Source organism: Neophocaena asiaeorientalis, unplaced genomic scaffold (assembly GCF_003031525.2).
Source record: "Neophocaena asiaeorientalis asiaeorientalis breed wild unplaced genomic scaffold, Neophocaena_asiaeorientalis_V1.1 scaffold280, whole genome shotgun sequence".
Lineage (NCBI taxonomy): Eukaryota > Metazoa > Chordata > Mammalia > Artiodactyla > Phocoenidae > Neophocaena > Neophocaena asiaeorientalis.
Window position 1 is genome coordinate 8,162,854 of NW_020185321.1, and position 16,664 is coordinate 8,179,517.

At 34.9% G+C, this 16,664-nt stretch overlaps 1 protein-coding gene across 1 annotated transcript in view; it reads left to right on the forward strand.

The window, feature by feature from the left end:
- The window catches only part of SEC62 (SEC62 preprotein translocation factor), a 30,021-nt gene extending 13,357 nt beyond the window's left edge, over positions 1-16,664 (forward strand). The window contains exons 4-9 of the mRNA XM_024734025.1: positions 3,072-3,276; positions 3,521-3,613; positions 6,583-6,643; positions 9,598-9,717; positions 13,744-14,247; positions 14,796-16,664. Of these exons, the coding sequence (XP_024589793.1) occupies positions 3,072-3,276; positions 3,521-3,613; positions 6,583-6,643; positions 9,598-9,717; positions 13,744-14,213 (949 nt within the window). The 3' untranslated portion in view covers positions 14,214-14,247; positions 14,796-16,664. The remainder of the gene's footprint in view (positions 1-3,071; positions 3,277-3,520; positions 3,614-6,582; positions 6,644-9,597; positions 9,718-13,743; positions 14,248-14,795) is intronic.

Below are 16,664 nucleotides of genomic sequence, written 5' to 3' on the forward strand. Positions count from 1 at the left end.
CCCAGCAAACAGTAGGAGAGTGGACATTTGATCCTGGCAGGGAGCACAGAACATACTGAGATAGGAATGTATGAGTAGTCTGTGAAAATGTCAGTTTATGTAGATGATCTGTACTGTACAGTGTGTTTAAAGCTAAATAAATGGAGGCACTGATTTTATTACAATAGTAAATGTCATCTCATTTTTTGAGGCATAGAGTGAATTGAAGTAGGCATTCTCTAAGGAACTATCAAGGAATAAGTGAATGATTCTACTTATTAATGAATGGAATGAGGGTATAATGTAACTATTTATAAAACCAAATGTGTTTGTGTTTTCCATAACTATCAATATTAAATGAAATTCAAGATTTTGCTACAGCAGTAGTAATGGCTAACATTGAGAACATGCATGCCAGGCACCACACTAAACAATCTACATGCTTCTCATTTATACCCCATTTTAGAAATACACTAAAATTAAGTAACTTACCCAATGCTACATAGCTCGTTATGTGGTAGAGGTGATATCTGAACCCATCTACCTGAATGTGAACTTCTCAAGACCAATTTGATTGGTTAATAGTCTTCTTTTCTCTCAAGGGGTTGGGGCAGCTGTACAGGAGGAGTAACAGAAGCAGGTGTTCCTGCTGATTCTGTGCTCTTCTGTATCTGCTCATCAAGGGAAGGATTTCTTTTTTTTCTCCTAAAGTTCTATGGTTTATATTTTTTAATTGTTTATTTCTTTATTAAGAACATTTTTTTCACTAAAGTAAATTTGAGAAAATTTTGAAAATGATACAGAAGAAAATCCAAATTACCAATAATGTTGCTTCATGGATAATTATATTACCATTTGAGACTATATACTCAAGTATCTGTGTTTGTGTGCCCATGTACTCTTACTATATGGAGAGCTGTAATATGAACTGTAGTATGAAATGCTGGTTTTCAATTAACATACAATGAATAAGATGTATTTTTGTTTTCATATTAACACATTATTGACTGGGGTGGGGGGTTTTGCAGAAACTAATGCTGTGGTGTTAGTACAGCTGCGGTCAGTAATGTGTGAAGTTGTAATGAATGATCCTGATAGAAAATCTGGAAATCATCTAAGTGCAAAAATAGAGATTAGAATATTTTCATTATAAATTTTTGTAAGAAGTTCTGAAGTAGTAAAAATTAAAGATCCCCCTTCATATGCAAATACCCACCACTACTCTTTAAGTCTCACTTTCTACTCATAAGTAGTTAATTATTAAGTGTCTCATTTCAGATTTTTGCTTGTTTATGTATATATGTATATGTGTAGCAGATATTAATGATGGGTTCTTTGGGGGCATTTCAGGCAGTGGCATAATTATATATGCCGTATAGATCTTCTGAACAAGTAAAAGTCCAGATGAGGAGACCTAGAAGTTAGCTTTGTGGAGATGTTCATGGGGTGGACCTAACTGAGCAGCAGAAAGAAGCCCAGCCAAGCAGGTCAAAACACAGGTGGGCACAAGATAATGATCAGAAATAAGTTGTCTTTAGGCAAGAAGGAGGCATCTAGTTAGCAAGTGGTATGATGTGCTGGAGTAGGCACCAGTGAAGGTATTGAATAGAAAGGTGGATAGTTACCATTAACAGGCACAGATGGTGGCAGTGGGACCTAGCTTCTAGTTGTGTTTTGGTAGTTGTACTTTATCAAGGCAGGAATAAAGAAATCAGGAACTCTGAAACTGGAACATAAGATTTGAAAAGATGGCTTTTAGATGACAAAGGTAGGGGTAAACCAGTTTCTTGAGTAAGATTAGAAAAGATTGAGGCAGCCAAGGTTGACTTAATTTAGGGTCAGCTGAGCTTCTAAATTCATCAGATAAAGAAGTGAATAAAGCAAGGATCTTACTCTTAAGAAGTTTACAGTCTAGTGAAGGCAAACAAGCATGTTATAAATTGTATATTAAACTAAAAGAATAAATGCTGTGGATAGGATAACAGGAAACAGGAGGAAGGATGGAGGATAGATTTATAATTTTAAACAGGGTAGGCTTAGTAGAGAGGGTAACATTTGAGGGAAGACTTGAAAGAAGTGAGGAAGTAGACCAAAAGGACATGCTTATTTGGGGGAAGAGCATTCTAGATAAAGGGAATAGCCAGTGGAAATGCCCTGAAGTAGGAATATTAAAAAACAAAACAAAACAAAACAACCCCTGCTATATAGAAGAAAGATCAGTTTATTGAGAGAAATTAGTGAAGCAAGGAACACATGGTGTTGTTCTGCTACATATATTGTACAGTTTTCAACTTGATACTGTGTTGTTTTCAGAGTCCAGAAATCTCACCTTAGCATATTTAATTATTCCTTAGTTAATTGGAGATATTTAATTACAGTGACAGGCTGAATAGTGAAGTACATGGAGAGAAGAAAAATACATCAAGAAGGACAGGTGAAGACACGATTTGGATCAGTCAGATCATGGGCACATTTTTTTTTTTTTTTGTGGTACGCGGGCCTCTCACTGCTGTGGCCTCTTCCGTTGCGGAGCACAGGCTCCGGACGCGCAGGCTCAGCAGCGGCCATGGCTCACGGGCCCAGCCGCTCCACGGCATGTGGGATCTTCCCAGACCGGGGCACGAACACGCGTCCCCTGCATCGGCAGGCGGACTCTCACCCACTGCGCCACCAGGGAAGCCTGGGCACATTTTTAATCTGCTAACATTTCTTAAACTGTTACTTTTATTTTCCCCATATATTTATATACCACTTATGTCTGCTCTTGAATTTGAGACTTAACTTTAAATCAGTCTTGATTACTCCTAATGAACCTAGAGAAAAACTTAAGGATAATTCCAAACCTATAATCTCATTAAATTATACAGTTAAAAAATGAAAATTAGGTTGACAACTTTCATATAATCAAATTGGCTACACAGGTTTTCAGTTAGACATTTTTGATGTTCTTCAATGGGCTTACTAGTTGTAATTTCTTTTGTGAGTTGCCAGTGTATGTCTTCCTTTGCTCATTTTATTCAGGTCTTGAAATTTTTGCTTTTTAGTCTGTATTAATTTATAGGGAATGTAATGTCATATCTTTGTTTCCAAAGGCTTTTAAAGAAACAGTTTTTTCATCGGGCACTAAAAGTAATGAAAATGAAGTATGAGAAAGACATAAAAAAAGAAAGAGAGAAAGGAAAAGCTGAAAGTGGAAAAGAAGAAGATAAAAAGAGCAAGAAAGAAAATCTAAAGGATGAAAAGACAAAAAAGGAGAAAGAAAAAAAGAAAGATGGTGAAAAGGAAGAATCCAAAAAGGTGATTTCAACTAAAATTCAGTAAAAATCAAAAAATTATGACTTGCACATTAGCACTACTGGTGTATCAGCACTTTAAAATATCGCGCAACAACCACTTAACCACATTAGGATTCTTACATATACTGTGGTTGAGAATTTTGATTTCTGTGTCTCATATAGTGAAACTTTGACTGTATGGATGTTACATTGCTTTTTGCTTCTTTGCAAACGTGTTTTCTTCTATTCAACTTGTTTTTTAATAGGAGGAAACTCCTGGAACTCCCAAAAAGAAGGAAACTAAGAAAAAATTCAAGCTTGAGCCACATGATGATCAAGTTTTTCTGGATGGAAATGAGGTGAGAGTATCTAGCTTATAAGTAGAAATCCAATTTTCCATAGGAGTTTTTAGAATTACCTTTGATGCCTTCACTAAGAAAAGAAGTAATTCAGATAAATTTAACCATGTAGATACAAAATCTACTTTTTAAAAGTGAATGTCTCTGAATTTAGATTTATAAAAATTTTTTTAAATCAATCTGAATCGGGTTCAGCTGTCTATGATAGATAGGAAACATGAAATAACAGTGGCTTAAAACAAAACAGATACTTGTTTCTCTCTCATTAATGAAATCGGAAGGTAAGCAGATATGGCAGCTCCAGGGTGGATCTGAACTTTTCCACCTGTGTGAGGCAGTTAGTAAAGATTACCTCATGGTGCAAAATGACTGCCAGCCTTATATCTGCATCCAGAGGAGGGAAGGAGAATGAGAGACATGCTTCCTTTTTAAGGATACTTTCCAGGAAGCTGGCGATTTTATTTCTGCATGTATTCCATTGGCTGGAACCTACTCATATGGTCATGCCTACCTGCAGTAAAGTCTTAGAAATATGCTTTTTATACTGGATGGTCATTTGCCCAGTAAAGTATAAGATTCCCATTAGAATCAAAGGAAAAAAAGTACAATGGTTAAGGAGGGACACCTACAGGTTTCTGCCTCTTATAGTTAGACACACGACTATCAGGGTCTAAAATTTTCAATATTACTTGATGCTTTACTCAAGGAGATCATTTTTATTTATTTAATTTAGTGGCTTATTTTTATGGTTGTAGCCTTCCATGAAGACCACTTAATTTAGTCATTTAACCAATACAAAAACATTTACTTATATACTGGCCATTGAGTTGTTGTGAATTTCTTGCTATACCTAATACAAAAGTAGTATAAATAGAAAGCAGTGGTTCCTGGAGCTATGAGCTTGAAAATCTGGGAAGGCTTTTCACAAAACATGTGCACTAGGCTCATTCCAGGCATACTTCCATGAGGATCTCTAGGGTGGAATCTATAGTAAATGAGTGTGTATATGGATGTGTGTGTGTGTGTTGTATAACGTATCCCTGGGTGATTCTGGTGAACCCCTGCTTAAGATCCAATGTAATAGAAGACCATAGGTCTTTCTTAATGTGAGAGCGCAAATACCTTCAGTTAAACACCAGGCGTTGGCTATATGCGAAGTCGTTTTTATAGGTGTTGGGAATAACATGATAAATAGGATAAAATTATCTTCTTGGAAGCTCTTATAGTCTAGCAAGCATACAAGCGTTTAAACATGGTATGGGCATACCTCATTTTATTGTACTTCTGTTTATTGTGCTTCAGAGATAAAGTTTTTTGTTTGTTTTTTTGTTTTCAGCAAATTGAAGGTTTACAGCAACCCTGCATTAAGTCTATCAACTCCGTTTTTCCAACAGCATTTGATCACTTTGTGTCTGTCCCATTTTGGTATTTTTCACAATATTTCAAACCCTCCTCCAGCAAAAAAATTAAGACTCACCAAAGGCTCAGGTGATGGATAACATTTTTTAGCAATAAAGTATTTTTTACTTAGGGTATGTACATTGTTTTCTTAGACTTAATGCTATTGCACACTTAATAGACTATAGTATAGTGTAAACATAACTTTTACATGCACTGGGAAACACCAAAAAATGCATTATTGCGGTGATCTGGAGCTGAACTGGAAATACCTCTGAGGTACACTGTATATATTATATAGTACAGTATAATATAGTACATGCCTGTACTATATTACAGCATGGTGAGTATTGTGGGAGAATACCAATTAGGGATAGGTAATTTAATCAAGAGAGGATAAGAAGGGTCTGGAGATTCTGGACACTTGACCTGAGCCTTGAAGGATGACTGGTAGATTGCCAGGTACACTGCAAAGGAGTTATAGGTCTGTTAGACAAAGGAAGCTTTTTCCTGAGCAAAAGCATGGGTGCTTGCGTTCCCAAAAAGGCTAAGATTTTATTCTGTAGAAAGAAGCAGGCTTTGAAACTTTTAAAGATGGGAAACATCTTTAAAAACTTGTTTCTTTAGAATGCTAAATGGCAGAAGTGATGTCTGTGGATCCGATTTCCAGGATAAATGTGCAGCATTAAAAAAGAGAAATGTTAGAAAAAGAAGCAAATCAAAAAGCAGTAACCAAGAGCGCTAGTCAAAATAGAACCAGGAGGGTTTCCCTGGTGGCGCAGTGGTTAAGAGTCCGCCTGCCGATGCAGGGGACACGGGTTCGTGCCCCGGTCCAGGAAGATCCCACATGCTGCGGGGCGGCTAGGCCCGTGAGCCATGGCCGCTGAGCCTGCGCGTCCGGAGCCTAATGGAAGAGTACTGTTATTTATAGAAACTGAGAGATAAAACTAAGAGTTTTATGGATGATGAACAGAGTTCTGATTATTCTAAATGAAGTAAATTTCTGTTTTCTAAAGTAAGTTTTAAAAGCAGTGGTTCCCAGCTTTGCAGCTACAGACTCTCTGTGGGGAGCTGGCAATGAACTTATTGCAGGGAGTCATAGAATCTTTATGTTCACTGAGCAAGATCTTTAATAATGGTTCTTTGCTTCTCATCAGTTGGGTGGAATTGAGAGCTGCTGGATCTTTAATAGGGCCTGACTGGAATCTATCATAACTGTGCTCTTAGACTGGTTGGTTCTACTCTACTCATGCCAGTATACATCATTACATTAGGGGCAAAAAGGCTGTACAATTGCTGGTATTTAGGTTGAATAAGTAATGGTTTGCACACAGGAGTAAACTGTTAAAAGCATGCAAGTACATAGAAATGTACTTAACTGTGTTATGTAATTTATAGTTTTTAAAATAATTTTCTAACTGAATGGATACCGAAAGAAACACTGCTACTAAAGGAATAGTCTTTGGAATTTGTTTACCTTTAAAAGTAGTTCTTATATGTTAAGAGGTTGGAAGTAACTGTTCTAATGTAACCTTAGAACTTTAAGCACTGAGGTTTCTTGATTCTTCTAGGTATTTGTGTGGATCTATGACCCAGTTCACTTTAAAACATTTGTCATGGGATTAATCCTTGGTAAGTACAATCTCTAAAATTTAGAAAGGGATATAAACAATGCAGAAGCCAGAAAGAAAATATTTAACATAAAATAGTTATTTTTTTAAAGTACATTTTAAATAAAGCCAGAAGATAAATGATAAACTGAGGATAATATTTCACTACATCTTTAAGAGATTAACAACCTGCTAGAAAAATGGTAAAGGTAACTCACAGATAAAGAAATACAGTGACCGGACTTCCCTGGTGGCGCAGTGGTTAAGAATCCGCCTGCCAATGCAGGAAACATGGGTTCGAGCCCTGGTCTGGGAAGATCCCACATGCCACGGAGCAACTAAGCCTGTGTGCCACAACTGCTGAGCCTGTTCTCTGGAGCCTGTGAGCCACAACTACTGAGCCCACGTGCCTAGAGCCTGTGCTCCACAACAAGAGAAGCCACCGCAATGAGAAGCCCATGCACCGCAACGAAGAGTAGCCCCTGCTCACCACAACTAGAGAAAGCCCGCATGCAGCAACGAAGACCCTACGCAGCCAAAAATAAAATATAAATAAATAAATAAATTTATTTTAAAAAAGAAAGAAATACAGTGACCAATAATTGTGAGTGATACTTAATCACACTCAAATACAAATTAAAGTAACAGTGATTATCAAGAGAATTATAAAATTTAATAGTACCTACTCTTAGTGAAGGTCCAACACAAGAAAAACCAATACTCTCCAATAATTGACGATATGTCCGTTATTTTATTTTTTATGGAGGGCAGTTTGGCAATATCTTCCAAATTTTAAATGTATACATATGGACTCAACTATTCTACTTCTAGGAATTTATGTCATGGCTGTTCCTAATATAGTTGCACAAAGTATCTATTCAGAAATATACATTGACACTTTATTCTAATCCAAATCCCTCAGACTGTATTTAGGAGGGCCATTAGCAAATATCTTTCAAGTTTTTTTTTTAATTTTTAAATTTTATTTATTTTTTTATACAGCAGGTTATTAGTCATCAATTTTATACACATCAGTGTATACATGTCAATCCCAATTGCCCAATTCAGCACACCACCATCCCCACCCTGCCGCGACTTTCCCCCCTTGGTGTCCATACATTTGTTCTCTACATCTGTGTCTCAATTTCTGCCCTGCAAACCGGTTCATCTGTACCATTTTTCTAGGTTCCACATACATGAGTTAATATACGATATTTGTTTTTCTCTTTCTGACTTACTTCACTCTGTATGACAGTCTCTAGATCCACATCTCAACAAATGACTCAATTTTGTTCCTTTTTATGGCTGAGTAATATTCCATTGTATACATGTGCCACAACTTCTATATCCATTCGTCTGTCAATGGGCATTAGGTTGCTTCCATGACCTGGCTATTGTAAATAGTGCTGCAGTGAACATTGGGGTGCATGTGTCTTTTTGAATTATGGTTTTCTCTGGGTATATGCCCAGTAGTGGGATTGCTGGATCATATGGTAATTCTATTTTTAGTTTTTTAAGGAACCTCCAAATTAGTATATAGGAATGCAAGAGATTTCTGTGCATTAATTTTATATCCTGCTACTTTACCAAATTCATTGATTAGCTCTAGTAGTTTTCTGGTGACATTTTTAGGATTCTCTGTATAGTATCATGTCATCTGCAAACATCTTTCAAGTTTTAAATGCCTTTACCCTTTGACCTAATAGTTACACTTCAAGGAGTTTATCCTGTGCTGTAATCACAGTTGCACACATGTACATGTACATTGGTATTTGTTGCCCTCTTGTCTATAATAGGATAAAACTGGAAACAGATCAGGTCCCTCAGTAGGAGGATGGTGAAATAAATTTCAGTGCAACTGTGTGCCAGAATATCATGCAGCTTTTAAAGAATTAGATAAGACTAATTCTTATTAGTACTCACGAAAAGATATCTAGAATAGATTAAATGAACACTGTAAAAGAGTAAGAGTGTTATAAGCTCATTTTTGTAAAAAAAAAAAATTCTGTGTAGCTAGTTTTAATTGTATATAGGCAGTCTCTGGGAATACAAATAAATCATAGTAATTAACCTCTGGGGAATGGACCAAGAATTGGATGAAGACTTCACATTATACCTTTTGGGTTGTTTTTTATTGTTTTTTCTTTTACTGTTTTGGGTTTTTTGTTTGTTTTGGGTTTTTTTTGCTTCTTTTGTTACCACAGGTATGTGTTATTCCTGTAAATTTAGTGGGGCGGGTATAGGAGTAGAGGAAGGGAATGATTTAACAAGTAGAAAAAAATAGCAGTTAAGCAAGTTTGATCAATATGATCATAGGATCCCATTCAAAATAATAAATCCAGTCCTTAGCTTATAAATGAAATAGCTAGAATTTGAATTTGAATCCTGATCTCTTTTGCTATAAATACCTAAAAACCAGATCTTTCTTTTGATTGTTCCATGTGGTTCCACTGTACTTAGAAAAAAACTGGAGATGCTTGTATACAGCTTCCCTAACTACCAAAAATGATCTGTATCAGAATTTCCTGGTGAGCTTTTCATTTGGTAGATGTCAGAGCTTCACCCCAGAACCAATCTCCAGGGAGGGATCTTTGGAATCATTTTTGGTTCTGTTGTTTGGCTGCTGTTTCTTTAAGCTTCCCTATTTGATAGACAGATATCTTATAGTCAAAAAGTTGACAGCAGCAGCAGTTGATCATTTAAGGAGCTAACAGTCTCACATTTTTAGACAATACTTTTTTCTAATTATATATAATTTATACTAGAAAAATCCTAATCTAATTTAAAAATAGTAGTTCAACTATGAAATGGTTGATAATCCACCATTTTTTACCTATAAAAATGGCAATTTTATATGTTTCAATATGGTTTTGTTTTATTTCTCCCCCTAGGAGTATATTCACTGTTACGGCAACTAAGCCATTTAAAATTTTAATCTAAAGGTTATGTATGTAACTTTTTCATTTCTTGTTCCAGTGATTGCAGTGATAGCAGCCACCCTCTTCCCTCTTTGGCCAGCAGAAATGAGAGTAGGTGTTTATTACCTCAGTGTGGGTGCAGGCTGTTTTGTAGCCAGCATTCTTCTCCTTGCTGTTGGTAAGTATTGTTATTAATAAGACTGACCTGGGTAAGAGGTAGATATTGAGCAGTTTGGACTATAATCTGGAGCTTCAGTAAAGTTTAACAGCAAAATTAATGTAAGTGAATCAAGAAATATATGGGCCTACTTTTTGGGTCATATCCCAAAACTGACTCAGGCTTGAAGTAGTATATGTGCTTGATTATATTTGGTCCGTTGTGTTGAAAGGATTTAAATATGTCTCAGTCTGCAAATAGTTATGCTTTAAGATTTAACTACCACAAGGACTTCAATATTTTTACAGTGATTGATCATTTATTAGACATAATATTTTCAGTAAACACTTTTTTTTTACTTAAGGCAAGTGAAACTTATTTTAAACATTTACATTTTATACAATAAATGATTGTAAACAATTGATATGCCATTTTTAGTAAAAATCAGTTTGTACCATGTACCAAGATAAATTCTTGATGCATTAACAGGTTGTAAAATGCTGTTTAAAAATCAACAAGAAAATGTAAATAATGTTATTTTATGTTTCTGGATGATTGAGGTCTTTCATGGCTAAAATAACAATATAAAAATAACCCAATTCAAAAGAGGAAATTCAAAACAATTGATGAATATATGAAAAATACTCATCACTAGTTATCAAATGATAAAATTAGGATAATGTGGTATTTTTTGCTTATATAATTAGGAACTTAAAAAAATTGTTTTGTTTTCAATGGAAATAGTGCCAAGGAGGGTTTGACTATAAGGAAGTATGCCTAGGGCTTCCCTGGTGGCGCAGTGGTTGAGAGTCCGCCTGCCAATGCAGGGGACACGGGTTCGTGCCCTGGTCCGGGAAGATCCCCCATGCTGCGGAGCGGCTGGGCCCGTAAGCCATGGCTGCTGAGCCTGCGCGTCTGGAGCCTGTGCTCCGCAATGGGAGAGGCCACAACAGTGAGAGGCCCACGTACCACAAAAAAAAAAAAAAGGAAGTATGCTTAAATATAAATGGTGGTGGTAGTTTTGAATGATTTTAATGTTCTTCTTTACACTTGTCTGTATTTTTTACAATGAACATGTTACTATGAGAAAAAACAAGTATTATTTTGCTTAAAATTCTAGTCTTTGAAGATTTTCCTGTACAGGATAAACTGGTCTAATTTAGTTTTTCATTTTGGGAAAGAAATAGGAATTTTTTTATGCTTGTCTAAAGCTCTTTAGTGATTTCTTTTTTAACCTTATATATAATTCTTTGAACCATTGAGAGTTTATGTTGGTATATGGTACTAAGTTCTGATTATTTTCCTCAAATGACCAATAAGCTTTTCCACCAGAACATATGGGAGTACTTCTTTATAGAAATGTTTTTAAATATCCACATTAATGATTTAATATCTGTTTTTAGAGGACATGATTTGGCCAAGATTATCTGAGGAGGGTGTGTCTCTGAGATTCTATGATATGTAATGTAATAGATTCTTATGTTTATAAAGCATTACTGCTATAGCCCTAAGCAGTTTCCCTCTGCACATCCCTTCACCCTGGACATCAAAGTGTCCTGAGTTGGTGCCACCACCCATGGACCTAGGAATTCATTGAGTATTTTCATTCAGTTCATCTTGTTTATGGGCCTCCATTTTTTTCTGGGATCTCTGACTGTGTGTGAGGCCTTTTTCATCCACCTTTCAGTTTTTCCTTCCTCTAGCTTAGTCACCTTGAAAATAGCCCCTGAAGTTTTTGCATGTAACAGCACACTTGTAGGCCAAGAAATAATATCTAAGAGTGTGAAGCAGGTAATTCGTGGTAGTGTACTACCTGCATCAAGAATGAGAAGCCATAAACTTTTATCTGCCATTAGATATACTAATCAGGTTGGTGTCTTCTGGTTTGCAAATCTCTGAAAATTTAGAAGCTCTTTGAAATTTTTCAGCAAAGGTTTAACTCCACTAAATAGAAATAACCCACTTGGTTATCTTTTATTTAAACCAATATTTGCAATAATTTATGGTTATTATCTTGTTTTGCTTTTTAAAGTATTGTTTCTTCAGTAATGTTTTCTATAATTTTTCATTTTAAATACAGTATGGATTTAAGTAGCATTGTACATTAAGTAGTCTTGTGAATCAAATCAGAAAATAAACCCAACGTTTTCATTGCTTCTCTTAGAAAATGTTGTTTCTCTTGGAAAATTCCAAATATACTTTCAAATGGTTTTGATCTGTACCCCACTTATAAATTGGAGATTTTTAAAATATTATCTCATGAAGTATTATATATTGGTCAAAATTATATTTGGTGCTACTTTGAATACATATTCTTAGTATTGCCATTTAAAATAAGATCTTTGCCGATTTTCTAAATATGTCACTTTTAGTATAGAAGTGGTATGACGATACATATCACAGCGGTTTTCTCATGATTCCTCTCCTTTTGCCCCTGATAATAATCTACTGCCACATAGAGAAAAACTGTAAAAAATGTTAGAATTCTGCTACACCCAGTTTATATATGGCATTAGAATTTAGATTTTATTTGCCATTTCGATATTGCTCTTTCTTGGATTTGAGGCAAGATTTCATATTATGAACTGTCTGTCTTAACAACCCTTCAAAGCCTATCATAACATCATAATTCTATTTGGAGGGAAAAATATGCAACCTCCTTAAGAGATGTTCATTATTTTTTTCAGTGGGGTTTATTCACTGATTATTCCATAATTTCAAAGCATATTTGCCTTTTCTGTTTGTACCACAAAAGATACTGATGTATACACACACAGTCTTTCAGCATATTTATGTTCTTTTGTGAAAATAGAAATTACTGCTTTATAAAAGTCAGGGCAGCTATAACCATTTTATTTGTCCAAAGCAATATAATGGAAGAAACATAGAAGAGCTTTTCTCAGGTCTTACTTGAAAACAATGATATAATTATTAGTAAAGAAAACAAAAAGTAAAATAAAACCAAAAAACCTGTCATAATTGATTAGTCCATAACATTCACATAATCATGACCTTAAAAAAAAAAAAGAAAAACCAGGCAAATCACTCACTCAGCTCTTCAATATGTTTGGTAAATTAAGAGAAAACTGTATGAAATATTGGGGTTTGTGTTTGTGATAGCTCATTACTATAAACTTTAAAATTCTCAATTTCTTCCATTATCTAAACCGCAGTTTTGTCATATATTGCTCGAAAAGAGTAACTTCAAACCTATTTGTTGAAGCCATCTGGCTTTCATTAGCATTGTATGTTTCCTAATATTGGGAGAAGGTTGGTCCTTAAAATAAACAGAAATTATATACTTATTTAAGAAACTCATAACTTTTAGTAAAACATTATCTTATTGTTCAAAAGTATTTTTTCTTAGAAGACTTATCCTTTAGGCAGGGTAGGCACATGCCTTGAACTCAAAATATATTTAGGGGCCCACGGAAATTGTTTCATTTTCATTTCTTTTAAAATCAAAAGTAATAATATATACACATGTATATCATAGTGAACCTGTGCAGGATTATATTTGTATTTGTACCAGTATGGTCGGAAAAGCAGAATTTTTAGTATGTTTTAATGAAGGAATTGCCTTACAAAAGCAAAAGTGTCTGGGGTCTAGGGAAGTCACGGTGCAGCCCTGCTTTCTCCTTTTTAAGGCTGCTTAAGGTATCCTTCATCCTGCATTTATTTCCTTTTTCTTCTACCATGATCTCATGTGTACTTCAGGGTCCAACTGGCAGCTGTGCTTATTGAACCATACCATAGCAAAATGCATAATCATAAGTATATCCATGAAACAGCACCCGAATTAAAACATTATAAAAGCAATTTTTTAATGGCATTGTAGTGTTACGCCCTCAAGTTCAGAGAAGAATGCTCTGTGCCTAGAATACTGTTGATAGCTGCTAAACTAGGATTTAATTGTTTATACTTAAGGTGCATGTAATATGCAAATAATAAAACTCTGAATGTTTTCCCACTTTTGCATTAACAAATATTCTGTGCTTTCTGAGTCAATGCTTGAATTATTCAATTAGAGAAATTTTTCTCCCACAGCTCGTTGCATTCTATTTCTCATCATTTGGCTCATAACTGGAGGAAGGCACCATTTTTGGTTCTTGCCAAATCTGACTGCTGACGTGGGCTTCATTGACTCCTTCAGGCCTCTGTACACACATGAATATAAAGGACCAAAAGCAGACTTAAAGAAAGATGAGAAGTCTGAAACCAAAAAGCAGCAGAAGTCCGACAGTGAGGAAAAGTCAGACAGTGAGAAAAAGGAAGATGAGGAAGGAAAAGTAGGACCAGGAAATCATGGAACAGAAGGCTCAGGTGGAGAACGGCATTCAGACACAGACAGTGACAGGCGAGAAGATGACCGATCCCAACACAGTAGTGGAAATGGGAATGATTTTGAAATGATCACAAAAGAGGAACTGGAACAGCAAACAGATGGCGATTGTGAAGAGGAGGAAGAAGAAGACAATGATGGAGAAACAACTAAATCTTCACATGAAAAATCATAATCTGACTAATTTGGGGACTAAATAAGTGCAAGAGGTTGGATTTTCTAGGTTGGCTGATCATAATGTACACGTGACATTTGTAGCATTCTTTAAATCCATTTACTGAAGTGGATTTGTCATCCAAGCAGTTATATTCAGCCCCTCATTTCATGTAATACTATTATTGGTACAGTCTAAAGCCATTTGTAAGTTTTATCTATTTGATAATTTTACAGTAAATAGGTCTCATTTATTTTGATAGTTATCAAAGGTGCACTTTCCACAGTGACATTTACATTAATGACATTTTTTGATAGTTGTATGGCTTTTTACTGTTAGACTAATCAAAATAACTAAAAGGGATAAAAACAAACACCGACATTTCAGATTATGCATAGTTCTGTAGCCATTTCACAGTTTCTTTAAGGTGAAATGCTTAAATTATTGTTCTTGATAGTTTAGCTTTTGTTGATTATAAAATTATACCAGAAAATTTCCAAGATTCTGAGTTAGCAAGGTTCAAAAGCATTTTGTGGAAACAAGCCAACTAGTAATAATGCAGCAACACTTAGTTTAACTACAAATTCTCCTTTTCCAACTTAGGAAATCCAAACTGATTTGTACGACTGATTCAGAGTAACGTGGTCATCTCCAACAGAGGAAGCAAGCAGCATTGGCTGGAAGGTGATGGCTCTTCTTCCCATTTCCTTGTCGTAAAGTAAAATGTATTCTGTACATAATTTACAAATAAACATTTTATTTTAATTGACTTCTTATTTAGACACTTTCTCAAAACTTAAATTTGTAAAATTAAGACCATTTAAGCATATGTTTTTAGAGAAACGGAAGTTTCAGTTACCCACAAAACATCTGTGATCTTTCTGCAGCAGCTTCAGTTTTGTGCCAACATTCCATGTATTTGAATATGAATTAAAACGATCCTTATTAAATAAGAGCAGACTTAAAGTAGCTGTTTGTATGCCTTAATGTTCGTTTTGATTTATCTTAAATCTCTACATTCAGAAATGGGGTGCTGTATTATCAGACCAGGAGGACTGCTATGAAAGATAATTTACTGTTCTAAAATATCAATTTAAAATAAAGAACATAAAAGCAAACATAAGAGAACCATTGGACTCTAATTGCTTTAAACTAGTTTTGCAGTTTGATTTCATGTCTTGCAAACCTTAGTTACAAAAAAAATCTTTAGGAAAAATCATGTGTTTACTTATGAGCATAATCATTCCTTGGAGTTATACTCTTATAAAATGATAATGAATATTAAATTATTTTCCTTCAGTCACAGTGAGAGCATTTTGCTTTGTAGTTGAAATAGGTGGTGTGTATAGGTCTTCATTTTTCTTTAGGCAGTTTCCCACCTAAGTGTTAGACTAAAGGTGTTAAATTTTTCTATTTGTGAAAAAGAACACTTTCTGTATGCTGACACACTTTGTTAAACATGGCTTGTTTGCTTCTCTATAGTATTCCTTGTTAAGTGGACAGAAATGTGGCTGTTGGATGTTAATGCAACTCTATCAAGGATGCAGTCAATCAGTTTAAGTTTCCTCCTAGCCAATGTTCATTGATTTAAGTGCCTGGGTGTTTTCCCCTCACATTTTCAGAGCTCTTCTGCTTTATTTCCCTAAAAGGGATGCATAATTATAACTTCTGAGCTTCTTAATCACCAGTAGCATTAATACCTATTTTGGGATATGATAATGGTACCAAAAGTGTCTTTCAGAAATAAAAATGATTTAACCTTTACTGTTGTGATAATGCCCAGGCACTCAATATTTATCCTTAAGCTCTTTGTAATATATGTACTGTGTCTAACCTTTAAGACATTTGGAGCATGGCAGGAAAGTCAGCTTCTTATTGATGTGTGTGGATTCTTAAAGAATGTTAGTACAAATTTTTATCAATATTTGGTGGTCCCTGGGGGAAAATGTCATTCTTACTATGGTTAGAAAGCAAGTTAGAAATTTCAGCTCTTTTACTATTCAAGGTTGTATACTTTAAACAAAAAATCAAAAGACTGCCACTGTTACATTTCTCAGAATAATAGATGGCTGTCTTTGTTGACTAACATTAAATATTCTTATGCCAGAGCATGGAAAATTGTTTACACTAGTCATTGGAATCGTGATTTAAAAAAAAAAAAAACTTCCAAGTTTGCTATGCTACTGTAAATAGAAGCATGAAGCTTTTGGATAATGTAGGATTTATTGTGGAGTGGGTATAAATTGACTTAACTAATAAGCAGGATTGAATTAATGAACTGAGTCCAGATAATAATAATAATGCATTTGTGATTGTAAAGTCAATGTATTAAATAGGTTGTTTCTCCTTTTCCCTCCCACTGATTTCTTTAATATTCAAACTATATGGCCTTCTAGATGACTTTAACTGAAATAATTTGGATTTAGCCAAATACTATCAAAAAGTAATAAATTTTAATATGTCACATTAAAA